The sequence below is a fragment of the Adiantum capillus-veneris genome, chromosome 4 (genome assembly GCF_014529385.1).
Source record: "Adiantum capillus-veneris isolate H3 chromosome 4, ASM1452938v2, whole genome shotgun sequence".
Classification (NCBI taxonomy): domain Eukaryota; kingdom Viridiplantae; phylum Streptophyta; class Polypodiopsida; order Polypodiales; family Pteridaceae; genus Adiantum; species Adiantum capillus-veneris.
The window spans coordinates 80,729,616-80,750,632 of record NC_140934.1 but is presented as its reverse complement, the minus strand read 5'-3'; the positions used below and the strand labels follow the sequence as shown (position 1 = coordinate 80,750,632).

General features: G+C 43.8%; 1 protein-coding gene across 2 annotated transcripts in view; it reads right to left on the bottom strand.

Moving 5' to 3' along the window:
• Nucleotides 1-13,036, bottom strand: part of LOC147459480 (vesicle transport protein GOT1-like) — a 42,934-nt gene extending 29,898 nt beyond the window's left edge. The window contains exons 1-2 of one of the 2 annotated variants that reach the window (XM_086510737.1): nt 12,885-13,036; nt 12,613-12,704 (exon numbers count right to left, since the gene is read on the bottom strand). In XM_086510737.1, coding sequence (XP_086366863.1) covers nt 12,613-12,704; nt 12,885-12,915 — 123 coding nt within the window. In that variant the 5' untranslated portion in view covers nt 12,916-13,036. Of the gene's footprint in view, nt 1-12,612; nt 12,705-12,801; nt 12,821-12,884 lie in introns of those variants that run through there. The other variant, XM_086510738.1, reaches the window with a different exon arrangement.
• Between the last annotated feature and the right edge of the window lie 7,981 nt (nt 13,037-21,017).

Here is a 21,017-nt window from a genome sequence, read left to right as displayed (position 1 = left end):
GCAAGACGAACAGAATTTGATCGCAAGAACAAAGCAAGCAAAGAAAAGAGCGACCAACACATGAAAGAGTTATTGCGACTCTTTTCTATTGTGCAGGCGCAGTTTGAACAGAATCAGGAGAAGGAGACTCTCTCAGTCTCTTCTTCTCCAAATCATGATACACAGGATTTGCATGATGATAAGCATGATAAATTGAATGATAATGATGAGCATGATGATTTGGATGACAATGACAAGCATGATGATTTGCATGATCAAGATGTGATTTCTCACAAGCATGATGACTCGCAAGATAAAGATGATGTGATTGTCAACAAGGATGATGTGTTAGTTGATACTTTTCTAGCGAAGCTAACCTTATTGCAGTTTCAATCAATCACGAAGAGCCGATCTTGGCTCTCAAGTCGAGGTCCACAAAACCCCCACAGGAAGATTCGATCAAACACGAAGAACCGATCTTGGCTCTCGAGCCTAGGTCCAAAGAACCCCCACAGGAAGTACTATGTGTTCACATGATTAATCAGCACTCATTGTTAGAGTGTTTCATTCGTGATCGTTTCCTGTATTTTAGTCAGCGTCTTTATGTGATCCCTTTTCCTAGGCATGACATATTATACGTTGAGCACGTTTCACTCATGAATGAGCACGGATGTATGCGGATATCTCATGGAAAGATGAAATGTTTGCATTCAAGGAAATCACATTCCATGTCTCTTCCTTGGCACGACACCTTCGTAGAAAGAGCACAAGAAAGTATGAGCACCAAGCATGGGAATTTCCATTATGATTTGCCACAGTTAATTGATTTAGATCAGAAAGTCACGATTCGACCTCATTGTTTGCATGTGTTTGATGAAGGGTTTGGCATTCCATCTCTATGTTCATCTGCATAGCATGCACAAGCTCTACAGAAGAGTAGTATTTTTCCAGTCACTTTACATGGAATAGGTATGTTCATGTTTTTGTGTTGGACGTGGTTTCAGGAATTTTCAGCCATGGAGATTCTTGAAGAAGGAAGAAACATGACTCTGGACGAAGTTGAAGCATTGAAGGTGAAACCGGCTTGTACTTTCAAAAAGGGCGGTAGACTTTACTTCAAACCTTGATTTAGCTTTCACCCATTATTAGTCGTTTATTCTACCTGTACTTTCAAGACACAACACGGGGGAAAGGGATACAAGCTGCTAGAATGCACCTGTATGAGAAGACCGACACCAGATTGGCCCCTAACTTAGGCGCCCCTTTCGTATTTCTTTATTGTTTAACAGAGGGAATAAACGTTGTGGTTCCCTACAAGCTGCCCCGCACAAAGCTTGGCTGAATTTCAATTGTTCCGGCCCGATTTCGGCAACATAACTGTACTAGGACCCTTCACAGTCAGTATTCCCATGCATTGAATGACTTTCCCGACGCATACGGGCACTTTGCAAAACCTGGCGAGAATCTGCAGCACGCTGAATTCTCTGTTTTCAGCCCCGAAAATGCGCCAGATCACCTGTACAGCAATCCCCTCGCGTCCCCGAACCTCCTGGGGGTATTAGGGACCGTTTAGGGCCAAAACCCTAAACCTGCAAAAATACACAGCAGGCTGTAATTTACTGTTTCGGACTCCGTTTCGCGTGCCGGTCGCATCCGTAGCGAGTCCTCGAGCTCCCACACCTGTAGGGCTACTTGCTCTTTGAATCAGACGAGATTTCTGGCATGAAACCTCTCCGAATTCACCTGTACCTGCGGGGGATTAGCCGCTAGCTAATCCAGTACCTGTGCAAGAGGCTCTTGCCTCGGCAATCGCGCATGAACCCACACAACTGTACATTGGTCAATTGAAAAGCCCACTAGTGAGGCATAACATACTGCCATAGGGGAGAGAGAGGGCAGTGCGTAGCGTGCAAGGCATCACTCCTGGCACCGCACTGTACATAAGAGGGAAAGCAAGCACTCCATAGCTCTTAACTTGTGACAAAATCTGAAAATGAGCCTCTCTCAGCTTAAAAATCAGCGCCACTTCTTGTTGCATGAGGAAAGTGCACCAGAAGGTGCCACTTGGCACATTTACAAGCATTTTCCCGTTTCAGGGTTGCCGCCTAAAAATCTCCCAACCGGTTGCCCAGTTGACTTCACGGCAGAGTAAGAAAATGTTTTCCTTGTCATTCCGGAGGTAATGACGCAAACACATTTTCAAGTCCCAAAATAGCAGTTCCCTAAATTTTAGGAGATGCTGCCATTGTATCTTTCTAGGTCATCTGAACCCCTTTGTACACTGCAGCCACACCCAAAACTGAAATGTAGCCTCTGTAGCAAAGGATTCCACTTTGGCTAGTCAATGGCCCCACTTTGGCTAACCATAGTCTTTGTCCAACCTTAGTGCTCTCTTGCCCTCAAGCCTGGACTCCCTCTGGACAGTTCCACACTAGTTATGCAATGCAGGGCAGTTAGATTTCCCGAGGGGAGTTTCCAAAAAGTGAGTAAATAAATAATAAGAAAGAAATCAACAAAAAGGACAGATAGTAGTCACACGCTGGTGACATACCCCCCTCTTGAAATCTCAAACGTCCTCGTTTGCATCTATGTCGTACATGCTCACAGTCAACACTGATGTATTCAACACCTGTCGACACATACATGCTCATTGTCAACCCTCGTGTATTCGACACCTCGTCGACACATGTATTGCCTGCGTGTGAACCCTGTCCCAATGACATAGTGGTAGCTTCGCACTCTGCCATTGCTTTGAGTCACTAACTTTCCAATGACAAAATGGTAGCTATACATTTTGCCACTGTCTTATAGTACACGTTGGGCCCAGTAACACTTTCGAGCATACCCAAACCGACAGTTCAAGAATGCACTTACACATGTACCCTTTAATAGAAGCCATTACTGTATCCTTGACAAACTAACAAGAAATACTCACTTCTATAGCACCAACCATACTTTTGGACATTCCATAAGAGCAATTGCCAAACTGATAATCTGTACAGCTCTAACATTCATGTAACAGATATTTCATTTGAGCTCACTTTAAATACCATGTACATCATTTGTTTCAGAAGCCATTGTCACACTGACAATCCATGTAGCTTTGAACTCAAGGGGTCAATGTAGGTTGCAAATCGAAGGCTTCAAGGTAAAGTGATAACACAGTTGGTGACTCTGCAAGTTCACCTTCTTCCATCCACTTAGCATCCATTGGTGGATAGTTTCTGAACTTTACCAAGTAACGCCTAGCAACCTTGCCTTTCACTTTTCTTTCCTTATGTGCCAAAATCTGTTCCGAGACCAAGATCTCGTCAAGTTCCTCGACTTCCGGCTGATCTTCAACTGGCATATCTTCTGGCACATCACCCACATAGGGTCTGAGAAGACTCACATGAAACGCATTGTGAATCTTCCAACTGTCAGGCAATTTTAGCCTATATGCAACATCACTGATTATGTCGCACACTTGAAAAGGCCCATAGTAACGCATGCTGAGCTTTGGAAACAGTCTTTCCTTGCCCTTCATCTTCTTTAACCTTGCCTTTTCAAAGCGTAAAAGCACCCAATCACCAAGTGAATATACTACTTCACGACGGTGACGATCAGCTGCTTTCTTTTGCTTTGCCTGAGTCTTTTCTAAGGCCACTTTGACCTTCTTGTACATTTCATCCATGTCCTGAACATACTTATCTGCTTCAAATATCTTGTTCTTTGTATGCAGTATGGGAGGAACTTTCTTGTCACCTTCAACTATCTCAAAAGGTGCCTTGCCAGTTGATGAATGCATTGTATTATTGTATACATACTCCACCAATGGCAAATACTGCTCCCACTTTCCTTTATGCTCTGACACATAGCACTTCAGCAGATCTAGGACAGTAGAATTTGCCTCTTCTGACTGCCCATCTGTTTGAGGATGAAATGACGAAGAGAATTTGAGCGTTGTGCCCATATTCTCAAACAAGCCTCTCCAGAACAAACTTGTCATGCGTGGATCACGGTCACTAACAATCAACTGTGGCATGCCATGATACTTGAAAATGTTGCTCATAAACAAGCGTGCCATCTGATCTGGCTTTATCTTCTTCCTGACAAGAATAAAATGAGCCTGCTTGCTGAATCTGCAAATGATGGTCCAAATACCATCGTTTCTTGTCTGCGTTCTCGGAAGATCAAAGATAAAATCCATAGCAATACTTTCCCATGGTTTATCTGGAATAGGTAGTGGTTGCAATAACCCTGGTGCCTTTTGCCTATCAAATTTGACCTTCTGGCAAATTAGGCATTCTCGCACAAAGGCATCCACATCTCTTCTCAATGTAGGCCAGTAGAAGAATGTCTCAACCGCTTTAACTGTAGCATCGATACCACGATGCCCTGCATACGGTGGGACATGACTCTCTTCCATAACTTTGCGTCGCAATGGCTTTGTGACACACAATCTGCCATGCATCATCATGAACCCATCTTTGAGAAGATAGTATTCATGACGTTGTCCATCCATTAGCTGCTCGAAGACCCTTGCAAAATCTTCATCATTTGCATATTGTTCCCTCATATCATCAAGTTCATGATGATAAGGAATTGACACAGCTGAAATTTGTGGCTTCCTTGACAAGGCATCAGCCACAACGTTCTTCTTGCCTTCCACATGCACAATCTGAAAATGGAACATGGACAAGATATTTGCCCATCGCATATGCTTCTCAGATAACTTTGTCTGTGTCAAGAAGTATCGCAAGGTCTGATGGTCTGTTTGGACAACGAAATCTGCACCTAGCAGGTAGTGTTTCCAACTTAAGAGCGCATGAATCACAGCCAGTAACTCTTTCTCATAGACCTGCATGGTCATCTCTGGCCCTTGCAAAATTCTGCTCTCATAGGCTACTACCCTGCCATCTTGCATTAGCACTGCACCAATGCTACTACCACAGGCGTCACACTGGACCACAAATGACTTCCTAAGATCTGGCAACACAATGACTGGATCTGAAGTCATCTTTTCCTTTAAGAGATTAAAAGCTGAAATCTCTTTCTGTGTCCATCTAAAGGTGACTGCCTTCTTTTGAAGAGCATGTAAAGGTGAAGCAATCTCAGCGAAATTTCGGATAAACCGTCTGTAATAGGAGCATAGTCCCAAGAAACTTCGGACATCGTGCACCGTCTTCAAATCTGGCCATGACTTGATCGCTTCAACTTTTGCAGGATCCATTCTGACACCATCCTTAGAGACAATGTGTCCCAGAAAGTGGATCTCTTCCAGAAAAAACTCACTTTTCTTTGCATTGATGAGCAACCTATGACTGCGTAGCTCTTTGAACACAATGGCCAAGTGATGCCTATGCTCCTCTTCATTCTTTGAGTAGACTATCATGTCATCAAAGAATGTACCAACAAACTGCTGGTGTGGACGGAAAATTCTATCCATCATCCTATTGAAGGTAGCAGGAGCATTTGTGAGACCAAAGGGCATCACTAAAAATTCATAAAGACCAAAAGTCGTTATAAAAGCAGTCTTGTGCACATCCTCTGATCTAATGCGGATCTGATGGTACCCACTCTTTAGATCTATCCTGCTAAACATAGCTGCTCCTTCTAATTTGTCCAGAATATCATCAATTCTAGGTATAGGGAACCTATTCTTGATGGTATTCTTGTTCAGTGCACGGTAGTCGATGCACATACGCCATGAGCCATCCTTTTTCTGCACCAACAACACTAGAGAACAGAATGGAGATGAACTGGGCTGAATCAGCCCCTTTTCTAACAGCTCCTGTACTTGGCCCATTATCTCTTTCTGCTGAGCCGCACTAACCCTGTACGGAGGCTTATTTGGTGGGCTACTGCCTGGCACCAAATCTATCGCATGGTCCTCGGGTCTCTCCGGCGGTAAGTGAGACGGTAATGAATCGGAAAAACAGTCACTATACTGTTGTAAAAACATTGACCTTTCTTTATCTAGCACAGATAAATTTGATTCATCACAATCTGACACTTCACGTGCAAAAACCAAGTACGCAGAAAGATGCTTTTTCATTACAGAAGTAATAGCACAAGCTGATACAGTGGGAATAGACTCCCCTTTAAGCTTTACGTCCAGAATGTGAGTCTTTCCCCTGCTCTGTACAATGATCTTTTTGTTGTAGGCATTCATGATTCCCTGTACACGAAACAACCAAGGAATACCTAACAACACATCACATCCGTCCAGTGGCATGATGTAAAATTCTTCAGCATCTACATAGGACTGGATATGTAGGCGCAACTTTCCAATGATGGGTGTCACAGCCTCTGTATGGCCAGGACATGCCAAACCTGCCACTGTTGTATACCCCATCTCTTCAGGTCTGATTCCCAACTTTGAAGCCAATTCTGGGGAAATGAAGTTGGCTTTGGCCCCTGGATCAAAGAAGATAAGCATTGTTTGATCCCTGACCTTTTCCCATGCTCTGCAAAGCTCACTTGCATCTGAATTTGGCTTGCCGCCCACCATATCTGGCACTAGACCAGCCATGGGCTTCTTTCCTTTCTTGTCCTCCTTGTCTTCAGAATCAGCTGGCCTTTTCTTTGTAGGACAATTGTAAGCAATGTGGCCAGGCTACTCACAGATGAAGCATTTGTTCTCTGACCTCAGGACCTTCTTTTGCTCTTCCAACTTGCGAGAAAAACGTCTTTTCCATTTCTTCGCTGGTCCCTTTTCTGATTCAGCCGTAGCTTTGTCTTTCCCTGCGTTGGCTGGCTCCTGAGTCACTTTCGGAGCCTCCTTCGGAACATACTTCTTCGCTGAATTTTTCTTGGTTGATCCTTCCTTGACGCCAGTATTGAATTCACAATCTTCTCCCTTGAGCAAACCATTGCCAGTGTTTGCTACCTCGATGAGCTCCGTCAAAGTAGTGACTTTGGTCTTCGTGCAGTACTTTCTCAACCCTTTGGGTAGGCCACAACAGTATTTTTCAATTTGTTCTGTCAATGGCACAAACCTATGGGAAGTTACTAGAAGTAGAGCTTTCCAAAACTTCCGATTGTAGTCATCCAGATTCTTGCAAGTGACAGCATTAAGCTGGTGCCATTCTGTCATGACATCTGCTTCAAAGTCATCAGATAACCATGCTGCTGCAAAAATCTGCTTGAAGTAAATCCATGTGGACGGAGCTTGCCCTTGAAGCAATAAAGTTGTCCACCATTGTCCCGCATTCCCTGTCAAGAAAGTGGCTGCCTTGCGGACCTTTGAAGCCTCTGTAAAGTTTCCCCCTGCATAGGCCTTGTCAAACTGCTGGAGGAATGAGAGAGCCTTCTTCCTGTCATCAAACCCTGTAAAGGTCGTGAAAGTCACACCTTTGCCACCTTCTTTGTACGGAATTGGCCTCTCCAACGGCGTTGAGTTGTCATATGGAAGTGACTGAAACATGGGAACATTGTTAGGGTTCATTTGTGTCCCCTGACCGCAATTAAGTTGACCTGGAAATGTCATATTTGGCTGTTGATTTGTAATTCCAGCCATACCGAAATTTGCCTGTGGCATCCCAAATTGGCCCAGAGTGCTTTGAAACCCGAGTAGCATGCCCGTAACACCATACATGGGGTTAGGCATCATCGTTTGAGCACCCCCAAACACTGTTCCTGGCGTGTAAAACTGATTTCCAAGTGCATGACCAGCCATGCTCTGGAATACCGATCCACCTCCAAAATAGCCAGGGTGTACTGAAGGTGGTGGGAAGACTTGTTGCATAGCCTGTAGGTTGCTTCCCTGCCCATTAGAACCAGCTATAGCCTGTTGAAAAGTGGCTGGCTGAACTGGCACAGCTTGAAAGACTCGCATCTCAGCCACCTGTTCTTGCACCTTAGGCACAAGTTGTGGAGACTGCATGTTCTCCGTCAAGTGTACAGGTGTTTCCATTGACTCTGCAGTATGAATCACCTGTGCTCGAGCCTTAACAGGCTTTTGAATATGATCCAGTGACCCAACTTGCTGAGACGGAAGAGAAGGTTGTAGAAAGGCTAAAAACCTCGGATTCTGCATTACTTGTGTGAACATAGCCACAGCACTATCTAACTAGGTCCTGAATATATCATCATCCGTCTGCGGTGGTCTTGAAGACTCACCCACTTCATGTGTCTGTTGACCCTGTAAAGAGGAAACCTCTTCAGTCACATCATCTAGTATGTCAACCATAATTGCAATTCCCTGTGTCTGGTCTATGATCCCCTGTGTCTTCAAGCCCAAACTGACCAAGGCTCACTTCTATGGGAAAAAGTGATTTAATCCCGGCAATGGAACCATGAAACCGGCCTGTACTTTCAAAAAGGGCGGTAGACTTTGCTTCAAACCTTGATTTAGCTTTCACCCATTATTAGTCGTCTATTCTACCTGTGCTTTCAAGACACAACACGGGGGAAAGGGATACAAGCTGCTAGAATGCACCTGTATGAGAAGACCAACACCAGATTGGCCCCTAGCTTAGGCGCCCCTTTCGGTATTTCTTTATTGTTTAACAGAGGGAATAAACGTTGTGGTTCCCTACAAGCTGCCCCGCACAAGCTTGGCTGAATTTCAACTGTTCCGGCCCGATTTCGGCAACATAACTGTACTAGGACCCTTCACAGTCAGTATTCCCACGCATTGAATGACTTTCCCGACGCATACGGGCACTTTGCAAAACCTGGCGAGAATCTGCAGCACGCTGAATTCTTTGTTTTCAGCCCCGAAAATGCGCCACATCACCTGTACAGCGGTCCCCTCGCGTCCCCGAACCTCCTGGGGGTATTAGGGACCGTTTAGGGCCAAAACCCTAAACCTGCAAAAATACACAGCAGGCTGTAATTTACTGTTTCGGGCTCTGTTTCGCGTGCCGGTCGCATCCGTAGCAAGTCCTCGAGCTCCCGCACTTGTAGGGCTACTTGCCCTTTGAATCGGACGAGATTTTTGGCATGAAACCTCTCCGAATTCACCTGTACCTGCGAGGGATTAGCCGCTAGCTAATCCAGTACCTGTGCAAGAGGCTCTTGCCTCGGCAATCGCGCATGAACCCACACAACTGTACATTGGTCAATTGAAAATCCCACTAGTGAGGCATAACATACTACATAGAGGAGAGAGAGGGTAGTGCGTAGCGTGCAGGGCATCACTCCTGGCACCGCACTGTACATAAGAGGGAAAGCAAGCACTCCTTAGCTCTTAACCTGTGACAAAATCTGAAAATGAGCCTCTCCCAGCTTAAAAATCAGCGCCACTTCTTGTTGCATGAGGAAAGTGCACCAGAAGGTGCCACTTGGCACATTTACAAGCATTTTCCCGTTTCGGGGTTGCCGCCTAAAAATCTCCCAACCGGTTGCCCAGTTGACTTCACGACAGAGTAAGAAAATGTTCTCCTTGTCATTCCGGAGGTAATGACGCAAACACATTTTCAGGTCCCAAAATAGCAGTTCCCTAAATTTTAGGAGATGCTGCCATTGTATCTTTCTAGGTCATCTGACCCCTGTTGCACACTGCAGCCACACCCAAAACTGAAATGTAGCCTCTGTAGCAAAGGATTCCACTTTGGCTAGTCAATGACCCCACTTTGGCTAACCATAGTCTTTGTCCAACCTTAGTGCTCTCTTGCCCTCAGACCTGGACTCCCTCTGGACAGTTCCACACTAGCTATGCAATGCAAAGCAGTTAGATTTCCCGAGGGGAGTTTCCAAAAAGTGAAAGTAAATAAATAATAAGAAAGAAATCAACAAAAAGGATAGATAGTAGTCACACGCTGGTGACAGAAGGAGCCACAGAAGACTTTGTGTCGCTTTCGGCGCGGCCCAAAGAAGCAAGCGTTGCAGACCTATATGAAGTTCACGTACCGCCCGACCCACACATCGGAGTGGGCCGGCGAAGAGTCCTTTCCAGGATTCCGGATGCTATTGCCGATCTCCCTCGACGCCATACAGTCCGGTATCAGTACCTCACTTTGAAAAGGAGGGGATGGCACGTGACGCATCCAACCCTATGTGTCCGTGGACAAGCTACAGTATGACCAAGGTTCAGTTCAGTCAAGTCAGTCTAGAATAGGAAGTGATCTGGCACTTTTGTGAGTCTTTTCGCAGATCGTGCATGTCCAGAAACTTAGATTAGATGCATATCCTCTGGTTGCACACAGCATGACCATCAGATTCCCATCAGATCCGATCAAGAGCATTTTTATAGTGCATAGACCTATTTTCCCTATTTTTGACATTTTTCACTTATTATTTTTAAGTGACTTTTGTTAGAAAGTAGGTAGGGCAATTTTGCTAAGTTTGTATATAAGCAAACCTAGCGCTAGCACTTTCTGGCAGAAGAGGCAGCAGGAGCACCTTGCTCAACAGGCAACTTCTCAGCAAGACCGACCTCCGCGACAACTCTAGCGTTTTCAGCATTTGCGGAAAGCCTAGCGTTTTTGCATCCGATCAGCCAACGTTTTTGCACTTGCAGATTCACGACGACAGTAGACAGCACATCAACCCTAGCGTTAGCAGATTCCCCCACAACAGCAGATCAGCCCTAGCATTAGCAGATTTCCACCGCAGAACCCCAAATCAGCCTAGCGTTTTTGGATCAGCCAGAGACCTAACATTTTTGCAGAACTTCGCGACCGAAGCGGGTAGTAGCACCAAAGTTTTCAGTTTTCAGTAGTCAAACCCGCAGTGGAATCCCCGAACATCGCAGATCTCACTCTCCCGCAGCAGATCCTTGCCACACGGTCAGATCCCGCAAAGTTCTCAGTTTCAGCCTGGAAAACGTATATTTCAGCATCTGTGTTTTCAGCACGTCGTCGTCGCATCGTCGCCATGACATCGTCACCGACATAGAGTCAGAATTCAGCAGATAAAGATTTGCAGATTTCAGCCCTTAGCATTTTCAGTTTTTAGCCAATCTCGTCGTCGTCCTCATCATCGTCGACATCGTCGGCAAGTCCAAGCATTGTAGAGATTTGTGCAATCATAAGTAGACCGCTCTTGCCATAGAGAGTGGGGCCTTCGGAGGAGGGTTTGACAACATTCTGGTGTCATATTCTCTTCTCTCTATCTCTCAGTCTCAGCACCTTCATTCACATTGTCATTCACTTTGTTTGGGATCATTTGCACTCTCTCATTAAAGAACGGAAGGCTCTCCCTTCCATAAGTAAAAAGCAACCTTGAGCACAATACGGAGCACTCATCTTGAGCAAAGTTCAACATTCACTTCCGCGGAACCTTACAATATCTCGGGTATGGATAATAAGGGTATCCATATGGGCTCCAACCATTGTAGCCTGATGGCGATGATGGTGGAGGTGGGGGCAATGGCAGTGGCAAAGGCGGTTGCACTGATCAGGGTCAGATGGCTGTACCATATTCCTAAAGACTCCCCCAATCGGAACAGACAGCTGAGAAGGTTGTCGTTGGAAGCTCTCGTACTTTCTGGTGTCGGAGGAGGAGGTACCACCTGGGGTATAAGAGGGGGTAACATGTAGCTCAAAAATTGTTGAAAACTTTGCAACATCAGAAGATTCTGTTGAAGATGCCACGAAAGAATGTCATGAAGCTCGTTGAGCAGAAACTGCAAATATTCTATTGAATCCATGAATTCCAAGTCTTGGGTTCTTTATGGCTTATGTCATGTAAGACACAGCGATGAAGACGGGAGCGCGCCCGATGCGCGATGAAGTAAGGGTGGGAGTGGCTAATGAGTCCGGAGTCAGAGGCCGAAGGTAACTCAAATAAAATTCCCATAGCTCTTTTGTAGGACCGGTATGCTTTCAGAAAAGCACACGCCTGATGCTCTGATATCACTGTCACAAGACAAGCACCACGTGCCAATAGAAATGAACAGACTTTGAGCACTTCAATAACAACTAAACTCAAAGAGAGAGACAACACGCGACACGGAGCGGCGGAATTCTACACCAGAGAGTATCGGCCCCAAACCTTGGCGCCCCTTTCGGTATTTCTTTACAATGCGTCAACATTGTGCAAGCCGGTACTCCAGACTCTGCACCTTCTCCAGAAAGCATGCTAGAGAATGAGCCCTTAGCACATATTTAAAGGCCCTAGGCCCCAAAAGCAGTTTATAGTGAAAAGCCTTCAAACTCAAAAGCTTCTGGTCCCAAAAGCAATGTCAAAAGTTGCCAGCGTAATTTAAGGAAATCCGTACAACTAGCCACGTCATCAGCCAACGCAAACGAGAAAATCCGTACAGCCTGCCACGTCATCAGCCATCGGAATTTGCGGAACTTCTGTACAACTACCACGTCATCAGCTTTGCGTGAGTGTGTGAGTGTGTCCTGCTTTATTTTAATCCCTTTATGTCACTGGGGTCCCATTGGACGGGGTCCCCATAAGTTGGTAGGACTTCTTCTTCTTCTGCTACTTGTTCTTCTTAGGGTTTAGACCCCTCGGCCGGCATCTGTAAGTTGGCTCCATTCTTTAGGCTTTGACACGTCAACAGTTTGTGACATATATGTGTATGGATACGGACAAATGTAATGCCTTCGGGCTCGTAATTGTGATTACCTAATACAAAAGGGTTCCAAGCCCCACTTTTTTCTCACACACGAGAGAGAGAGAGAGAGAGAGAGAGAGAGAGAGAGAGAGAGAGAGTTTTCTTTGGTTGGGAAAGAGGGGGGGGGGTTCACTTACATTTCCCATTGCTAGCAAACCTTTGTCGAAGAAGAAAATTACTCCAAGCACGGTAAACAGCACACCAAAACCAGTCAATCCAATCCCAATTTCTGCAGAAAAACACATAAAGCAAGAGTGGGCACAATGAATTTCAGCAGCGGTTACAGTTGAATAATTTAGCGCGCGCGTACTGTCCTGCTCTAGTACCCTCTTCTATAAGGACATATACTGTAAAGGACCCACGCGCAGCAGATCAGAAGCCCGCCTGTCGAGTAGAGAAGGGCACTTACTTTTTCGATCGTTCATCTCAAAGGACAACATGGTGGGCGATCCGGATCTTCACGCAGAGAACACCGCGCAAGGCAGGCAGAGAAATTTTAAAGGTGTAAAATGTATGTCAAGTTCTCAACCAGCTGATTCGCAGCCGTAGATTACCAAAATACCCCTCTAATTTGAGGAAATTCCCAAAATACCCCTCAAATTTCAAAAATTCCCAAAATGCCCCCGACATTTTGTCATAAATTCCCAAAATGCCCTTCAAATTTTCCAAAATTCCCAAAATACCCCTGGTTGTGAGACTAAATTTCTCGAAAAATAAATTTTTTTGTAGGTGTTCACAAGAAGAGTGATTGTCTATCGTATAAGATGCTAAAACTACAATTTGAGTTGGTTACGTAGGCTTTGGAGATGAATTGCTTCATTATTTTTAGACATAATTGCCTTTATTGCGATGGTAACTGGTGACAAATTACATGCTGAGCACTCAAAAACGGATCTCAATTGTCAAAAACGAATGAAGATTAGACAATCTTGAACATTCCAACCAAAATAAATACAAGGGTATTTTGGGAATTTCCTCAAATTAGAGGGGTATTTTGGTAATTTTCCCTATATTATAATATAATATAAAGCGTTTCTGTCGGAAGAGATCCAGCACAACATTAACGAAGTCTTGCTTGGGAGAAGGACGAATGTTACCCAAGGGGTTAGCTTAGTTGGATGAGGGTTGGACTTGCATCATTAGGTGGTCCCACTAAGCGCCCTTGACGGTATCTCAAGGCAAAGGATGGTCTCGGGTGTTCGGTGTGATGCACAGTGTTGGTGGAATAAAAAAGCTAACTTGTCAGCATTTTTATTTTAATTTTTTTCAAGGATGTTATGGAGAATATTAAGTTTTATCAATAATGGACTGTAGTGTAGAGAGATCGGCAGTTTAACTCTGGCACATAAAAATGAAGACATTATAACGACCAACAAGCAATTTAAAAATGACAAAACATATGTAGATTGACATCAAGTATCTAGTACTAAAGTAAACAAGTAAGAATCTCACACTAAAGGTGGCTAATGTAATATATAAGATACATTCTCAAACTGTAATAGAAGAATTAAACTAAAGGAAGCTTTAGCGAATTGGAAATACAAAAATTGAACTGCACTACTAACCTTGTAATCATGTATGGGTGTCATCCGAGCGTGCAAGGGAGAGAACGTTGTTTGTGTTAAGTTGTATAAGAGCAGTGTGAATAGTTAAACATTTTTTCACGCAATAAAGCATAGAGCGAAAACACAAACATATAGTGCACATAATGCAAAAATACGATACAAAAGTATTGTGGAGAGTCGGCATTGTGGGCTCCCCAAAATTATAAGGAACGGAAGTTGTGCCCTACCCCATAGTCTTTATGTGGTGTCCAAGCAAACACATGATAGGCATGGGAAATTTGATACGGATTACGAACCTTTGCTAAAAACGGGAGCGTGGCTGCCCTGCAAAGTACTCATAATAGCACAATACATACCATAAAAATGATAGATCAACATACCTGAATCGTCGCATACGCACATGATCGATCTCAACACGAACATAGAGAGATAGAAAATAGAATAGAGCGAGGGAGAACGTGCAAGCGCACCTCCGAGAGCGGAGTGCTACGCTGGCACGGCGAGAGAGAAGAGAGGAGAAGGGATCAGAAGAAAGACACAAACACTGGGTGCAATCTCCTCCCGTGCAAGAGTGACCATTTCCCTCTTGCACGTATTTAATTTATAGATTCTTGAATGGTCAAAGTGAGTACAAACTGGCCGGTTGGTCATAAATGGCCAAAGCTCATAAAGAGCACTTGAATAATAAAAAGTACATAAAATATGATATCCTTTTGCAATAGCTTAGCTCGGTCAAGCCTTTTCCACCTGCAGCTGCAATAAATAATAAGATATCAATTCCATAACATACCTCTACGTTGGAAAGCAACTGTCCTCAGTTGCGAAGATAAAAATCTGCAAACAATACTTGTCAAAAACAGTGATTAGTATGTTGTGTAAAAAACATCACATAATTAAAGAAAGATTTATGAGACTAAACAACATTAGCTTATGCCTGCCGTCATCCACATACTACCTATTCCAGTGTCCCATACCACTAGAATAAGCAGTATATGTCATACCCTGATGAATCAGGATATCAGTGGTCACACTCATCATTAATCTCATATTGTCAAGTCTCATCACATGAACACTGCCATAATAATCACCAGATACCAAATCCGAATCCAATTCCAATTCCACAGCATAAGTCCAAATCCAAATCACTCTCATTATGTACCTGGGTAACAAAATCATACCAGTTACAGTGGTGGCCAACCACTGCAGCATGATTTCGTAATTGGTGTTGCCTAAATCGGCGAATCTGCACTAATAAGACGTGCTGCCTAAATCGACGAATCTGCACTAATTCTGCCTAAATCGGCGAATCTGCATTTGATATTGTTTAAAAATCATGAATTTGCAATTTATCAATGTGCTGCCTAAATTGGCGGATCTGCACCAAGATGAGTATCTACACACTGCCTAAATCGGCGAGTCTGTGTGCATGTGACCAATGGACTAGACAGGACATAAAAACATAAAAATTGTACTACCTGTTTTACACCACATTGGGGTAAGGTTGAGTAACAAAGTACTGACAAATTGGTATTGACGGAAGGCACCTCGACTCACGTGAGTAGCTGCATATCTCAATGTGAAATGATCGCAATAGCAATTTTGTTTAATACAAGTATTGGCAAAATGTTAGAGAATGCAAGTAATTAAAAGAGCAATGCCTTCTTTCAAACAATAAATGGTAATCAAGCTGATAAGTAAGCCAGATGTGTTGAATTGATGTAACGTTGTTGTTCTCTGTTTGCTCTTTGTAAATCATTTTACTCTGGATGATATACTGCATCTGAAATATGTACCAGTCTGTGCGTGGGGAAAGAGAGACAAATAGGAGAGGGCTGTAATTAGTAAAAGTCATTTACAATGATGAGGCTCGGATTAATTGGAAAGTGAGATGGAATCAATGTATTGTAGATTGTTTTGGTTTGAATAAATGGAGCAGTCTTTTGAGATTGCAAACTGTTACCTCTAAAGTTCTTAATACTGTAAAAAAATACAAAATAAAAAAATAAAAATCGTTTAAAGAGCATTGACTAGTGTTTAGTCATGATATCACGAGCTTACATCATGCAAAGGTCCTACTATAAACAATAGATTGATCCAACAAGTAAAGAAAACAACACGAAATTAATTTGACCTTAGCTGCTCTATCAGACATTTCCAGTTAGGTGTGGTTGTGTTGTCACAAGTAATGGCCATGGATAGTGTGCCAAAAATGCAATCAAGATAGATGGGTCGCACTGTCAGCTTGCTCAAAATAGCATAGCGGGAATTAATAAGTATATTTTACTAGATATATGAGAAACAATTACATAATTACTAATAACCTATATAAACATAATACTTATCTAAGTTCGAACCAATAACATCAAATATATAAAATTGTACACAATCATTCTCTTTTTCTATATATTGTATTGTAATGGGTTTTTTTAATTTTTATTTAAAAAATAATAATAATAAATTCAATTGTTTGATTATGATACTAATATAGTTTATAACTGTAAAATATAAACCACTATTGATTGCAAGTACCAAAACGCAATGGGGGGGTCAGATGCAGTAGATGAGGGGGAGAGCGAGAAATGAAATGAAATAAAATGTTACATTAAACGCCTTCAAAGGCCAAAATTACATATGATACAATCTCGATGGAGCTAATTACAATATCTGGGTATAAAAATAAAATGAAGTGAAGTGTGAAACTAAAGCAAAAGCCTAAAATCTGCATGCGAAAATCATCATCAGCATTGTTGTGAATGCCTGATGGTGCTCCACCGTGGGTGGTGTCTCTCATAGTTGACGCGCACACACACACACACCTACAAGAAGTCGTAAGGCCATCATCCTCTGCAGTCCGACTCTTTCTCTTTCTCTCCACCATAAACGTTGGCGTCTGCACTACATTATTACCCTCTTGAGTTTTGTTATTAGCTTGAAATGGTATCTTCAAAGAGTTTCGGCCTTCCTCGACGATTTGAAAGGCTTCTTGATAACCAGCCGCTTCAGGCTGTGTTTCCTCCTGGAGTGCACCTTGCTCGGAGCACGATCAGACGAAGAGGAGCCCAATAGCCCCTCTGCATGGTATAGTGACGAGAATGCCCAGAATATATTGCTAAGCCATCCTCTTCACCCTGCCCTTCAATATTGACACCATGCATGGAGGTCAACTACGCCTTCGTTTGCAGCATTAACCCCCTGCCCCAGTGGGTGTAGTCCACACCATGTATGCGTGCTTCCACCAGCTCGGGTGCAACACCTTGCTTCCCCCATCGGGTGTCTCCACCTGCCTACAAGCGATCTAGGAAACCCCTTTGCTTGCCAGAGGGGATCTTCCCCTATTGATCTAACTATGAAACATTAAAATAGATTCCTACTGGATGCGTCAGGTATGCAGATCTATCGTTTTATTGTCTGTAGCGTGTTATTTTCGAGTATTTTGCAGGGCAGCCAGGCTTCGGGCTGTAGCAGTGGTATCAGAGCCATGGAAACGCTCCTAGCTTTGCATGTAAGTACAAATACGGAGAACTTCAGGATCAAACTACCAAAGGTAAGTATGTTGGCAAATTTTGTTTGTTCTTTTTACTCTTGATTTTTCCATCCTCACTCAAAGGAAGAGTGTTTATGCTTGAGTAATCCATCGCTAGGTATAACTAAGCAAACTACATAGCAAAGAAAGTTCTATTTGAGTTGATACATCAATGAGCATTCGATTACATTAGCAAATACATGTATAATAATAGAGAAGGTATAAGGGATGTACATTGACTACGAAAAATGAGAGGAAGAAAGATTTAGCAGTCCATACTTCTAGAGTCATTTATTTTAGAGATTTGGCAAAAAGCTCATTGGAGCGTAGAGTCAGGTTGTGCCATCGAAAATGTGTGAACTTACTTAAGGGTTTCTGGATATTTTCCTTTTGGGTTCCTTGTCAAAAGAAATTACCTGGTATCATAAATTTGTAGACTTCAAATATACTGTAGCAAGGATGGCGCAACACGAGGAGGTAATTTTTTAAGGGGTTGTGGGAATTGATCCTAGAACACCCTGACAAAAAGGGACATGCATCACAACAGACTAAACTGCATCGTTACCATCATGCAACGTGAGTAGCTTGGAGATTCTACGCATATGCGGGAAGCTACCCTACCTAAATGATTCAGGAGAGAAAGACGATCAGCTTACGGAACACCCATCCGCCTTCTACTAATGCCTTTATCTACTGCAACTGTATCTTTACCCTGTAGCCCGCTACGTAGCCACTAATGGAACAATTATGGTAGCGCCAATAGCAGCCGACGTTGTAGAAAAACGGCAACTGCCGATGCTGGATTAAAGGGCTAACGAGATGGCCACTTTGGGAAAAGCACTCAGCATGCAATAAGCAGCAACAGCCCGGCTGCCAATTTTCTCTCTCTCTCTCTCTCTCTCTCTCTCTCTCTCTCTCTCTCTCTCTCTCTCTCTCTCTCTCTCTCTCTCTCTCTCTCTCTCTCTCTCTCTCTCTCTCTCTCTCTCTAGCAACCACCCAAAGTAGCCATGCAGTGGGCGCAATTTTGGCCAACCTTTTACCACCCTTGCATGGCCCACCCCACACAGAAGCGCTCATACACGCAGTCTCTCTCTTTCTTTCTACCTACCCTGCCCTCAACTCTTGGAGACATACTGGCTGTTGTTGTACAGCCGCGCCAAGTTTTTTTTTCCTCATGCGTAGCTACAGCAGCCCACGGCCCCTATGCCCCCCCTCTCTCTCTTAGCCAGTCGTGCAATAACCTGCCAACCAACAACTACATACACGCCCACTCCAACCACCCTCATGCAGAGGAGTTGCACTCTCTCTTTCTCCGCCCCTCGTTGCTGTAGTGCACTTGCACACCAACCCGCATGCCATGCGAAACTCTCTCTCTACACGGCCGCCAACCACTCCCATGCAGTGGTTCTTTCATCCCCCGGCCCGTCCTCACTTTAATCTAGTGCCTTAAACCAACTCGGGTAACAGATTGCATGGCCGCCTCTGGGTATGTCCGATGGCTGCATGTGCTCCAAGGCCAACACCTCGACGTCAGCCCTTTTGTAGTTGGTGTGCTGCAGTATAAGGTCACGAGTCCATATTCAGCAGACCCATGCTACCGCACATTCTCCTCACACCATCAGCCCGTATTGCTCCGCCTCCACATCCCTTCCCAGTACACGTACTGCCTACAGAGGTGGAAGTTGACGCAGCACTTCAGCGACTAGAGCCCCAGTCTTTTTTTGTCTCTGACTCTCTCCCCAAGCTGGACTGCGTACAATAAACGGACTTTGACGAAGCCATCAGGAATCCAGTTTTGTCACCAGGAAGAAGGCGATCTTGCGCTTCAATTGCATTTACTCGAAGATACCATACCGAGGGGACAAGTAGACCTTTGACTTGCAGCAGGATGTCCACCAGAATCAGATTGCCAAGCTTCTTTGAAGGACTCATTAGCTTGAGTGCCTCTCCACAACAAGACCATAAACTCCCCAAGGTTTGCAAAATCTCCCTTCTTGCCTTCCAGCATATGATGCGGGTGTTGACATCGATGCTGGCACTGAGCTAGTCCCTAGAATAGGTGCCATTGATCCTGGCATTGGCAGCTTTGGTGGGCTTTTTTCCGCTTGGTGATTCTAATCCTGTGGCTGGTACAGATGGTGTGGGAATAAAAATAAAGCTTGTTTTGAGATGGGAAAACATGATACCATAGGGATAGATTTGGTTGCTATGAGTGTCAATAACATTGGGACATCTAGTGCAAAGCCGGATTTTTTTTCTTGGACTATTTTGCAGCAAGTCAACTTGATGTTGACCTGGTAGAACATGTAATCAAGGGTATTGTGGAAGGGTGTAAATAATCAGATTCTCCCCTCCTCGGTGGTAAGCGATCCCAGGCTTTTTCGCAAAAGGAGAGTATGATCTTAGTGGTGTTGCGGAGGGCACAAACGTACCACCCCCCGCCACGAAGTTCCACTTCTCCCATGTAGGCCACAAACCCTCACCACCCCATATTGGCTTTCTATCTCCTTGTTATTGTGCGAGCAAAAGCGGTACAATGACAATATGTACAATAGATAGAGTGCGCAACTATTGAACAATATGCAGCAACAGGTGCTCGTGTACTCAGAGTCGAAACAATTTTGAGAAGTTGACACCCAACGATACTCCCTAGCACCACGCATTGGACACTCGACACCCAGCGATACTCCCTAGCACCATGCATTGGACACTCGGAGCTGAGCGAAGAAGTCGGACTTGAGCAGAAACGTCACCGATCATCCATGACGTCAGCTATTCTCTGCATCCTCAGAAAGACACTCACACACACCCTCGTAAACAAACCAATCTCTCTCTGATCTCTCTCTCTCTCTCTCTCTCTCTCTCGGATTTCCGACTGACTCTCTAATAATCATAGTTTGTAGCCATTGACAAGATGGTGTCATCATTCAAGTGCTAACCTCCATTGCAACTTTTAATTAAGTAGTATGACGGGTTCTAACAAAGGACATTAATTTTCTATCTACCTCACATAGCTGACATAGTAATTTTGGTAAGAGATTATTGATCCGTTCACCATATCTTTTCAATCATGAGCCTCCAACTTGATATTTATGAATCTTTTGTTCATCCCAACAACCTTATCATTGATACCTTTAAGACATACTTTTAGTTCTGACAAATCCAAAATTCAAAAGTATCAACTTGATTTCTTTTGCTCAATTTTTGTAAGTTTTAGTTAATGTTAAGCTAACCTGTCTGACCTTTACACTACTTATTCATAAATTGATGTTATTCTGTATATATTAACATTTATGGCAACTAAAATTTGGTGCTAAATTTCTTATTTTCATCATATTTAGATGACTCATTGTGATACTTTTCATTGTTACTTATATTCACATCATTTAGCATCACTATGTTTCCACAAATCTTAACGGAATCCAAGTATCTGTCTTCACTAAAATTAACCCAA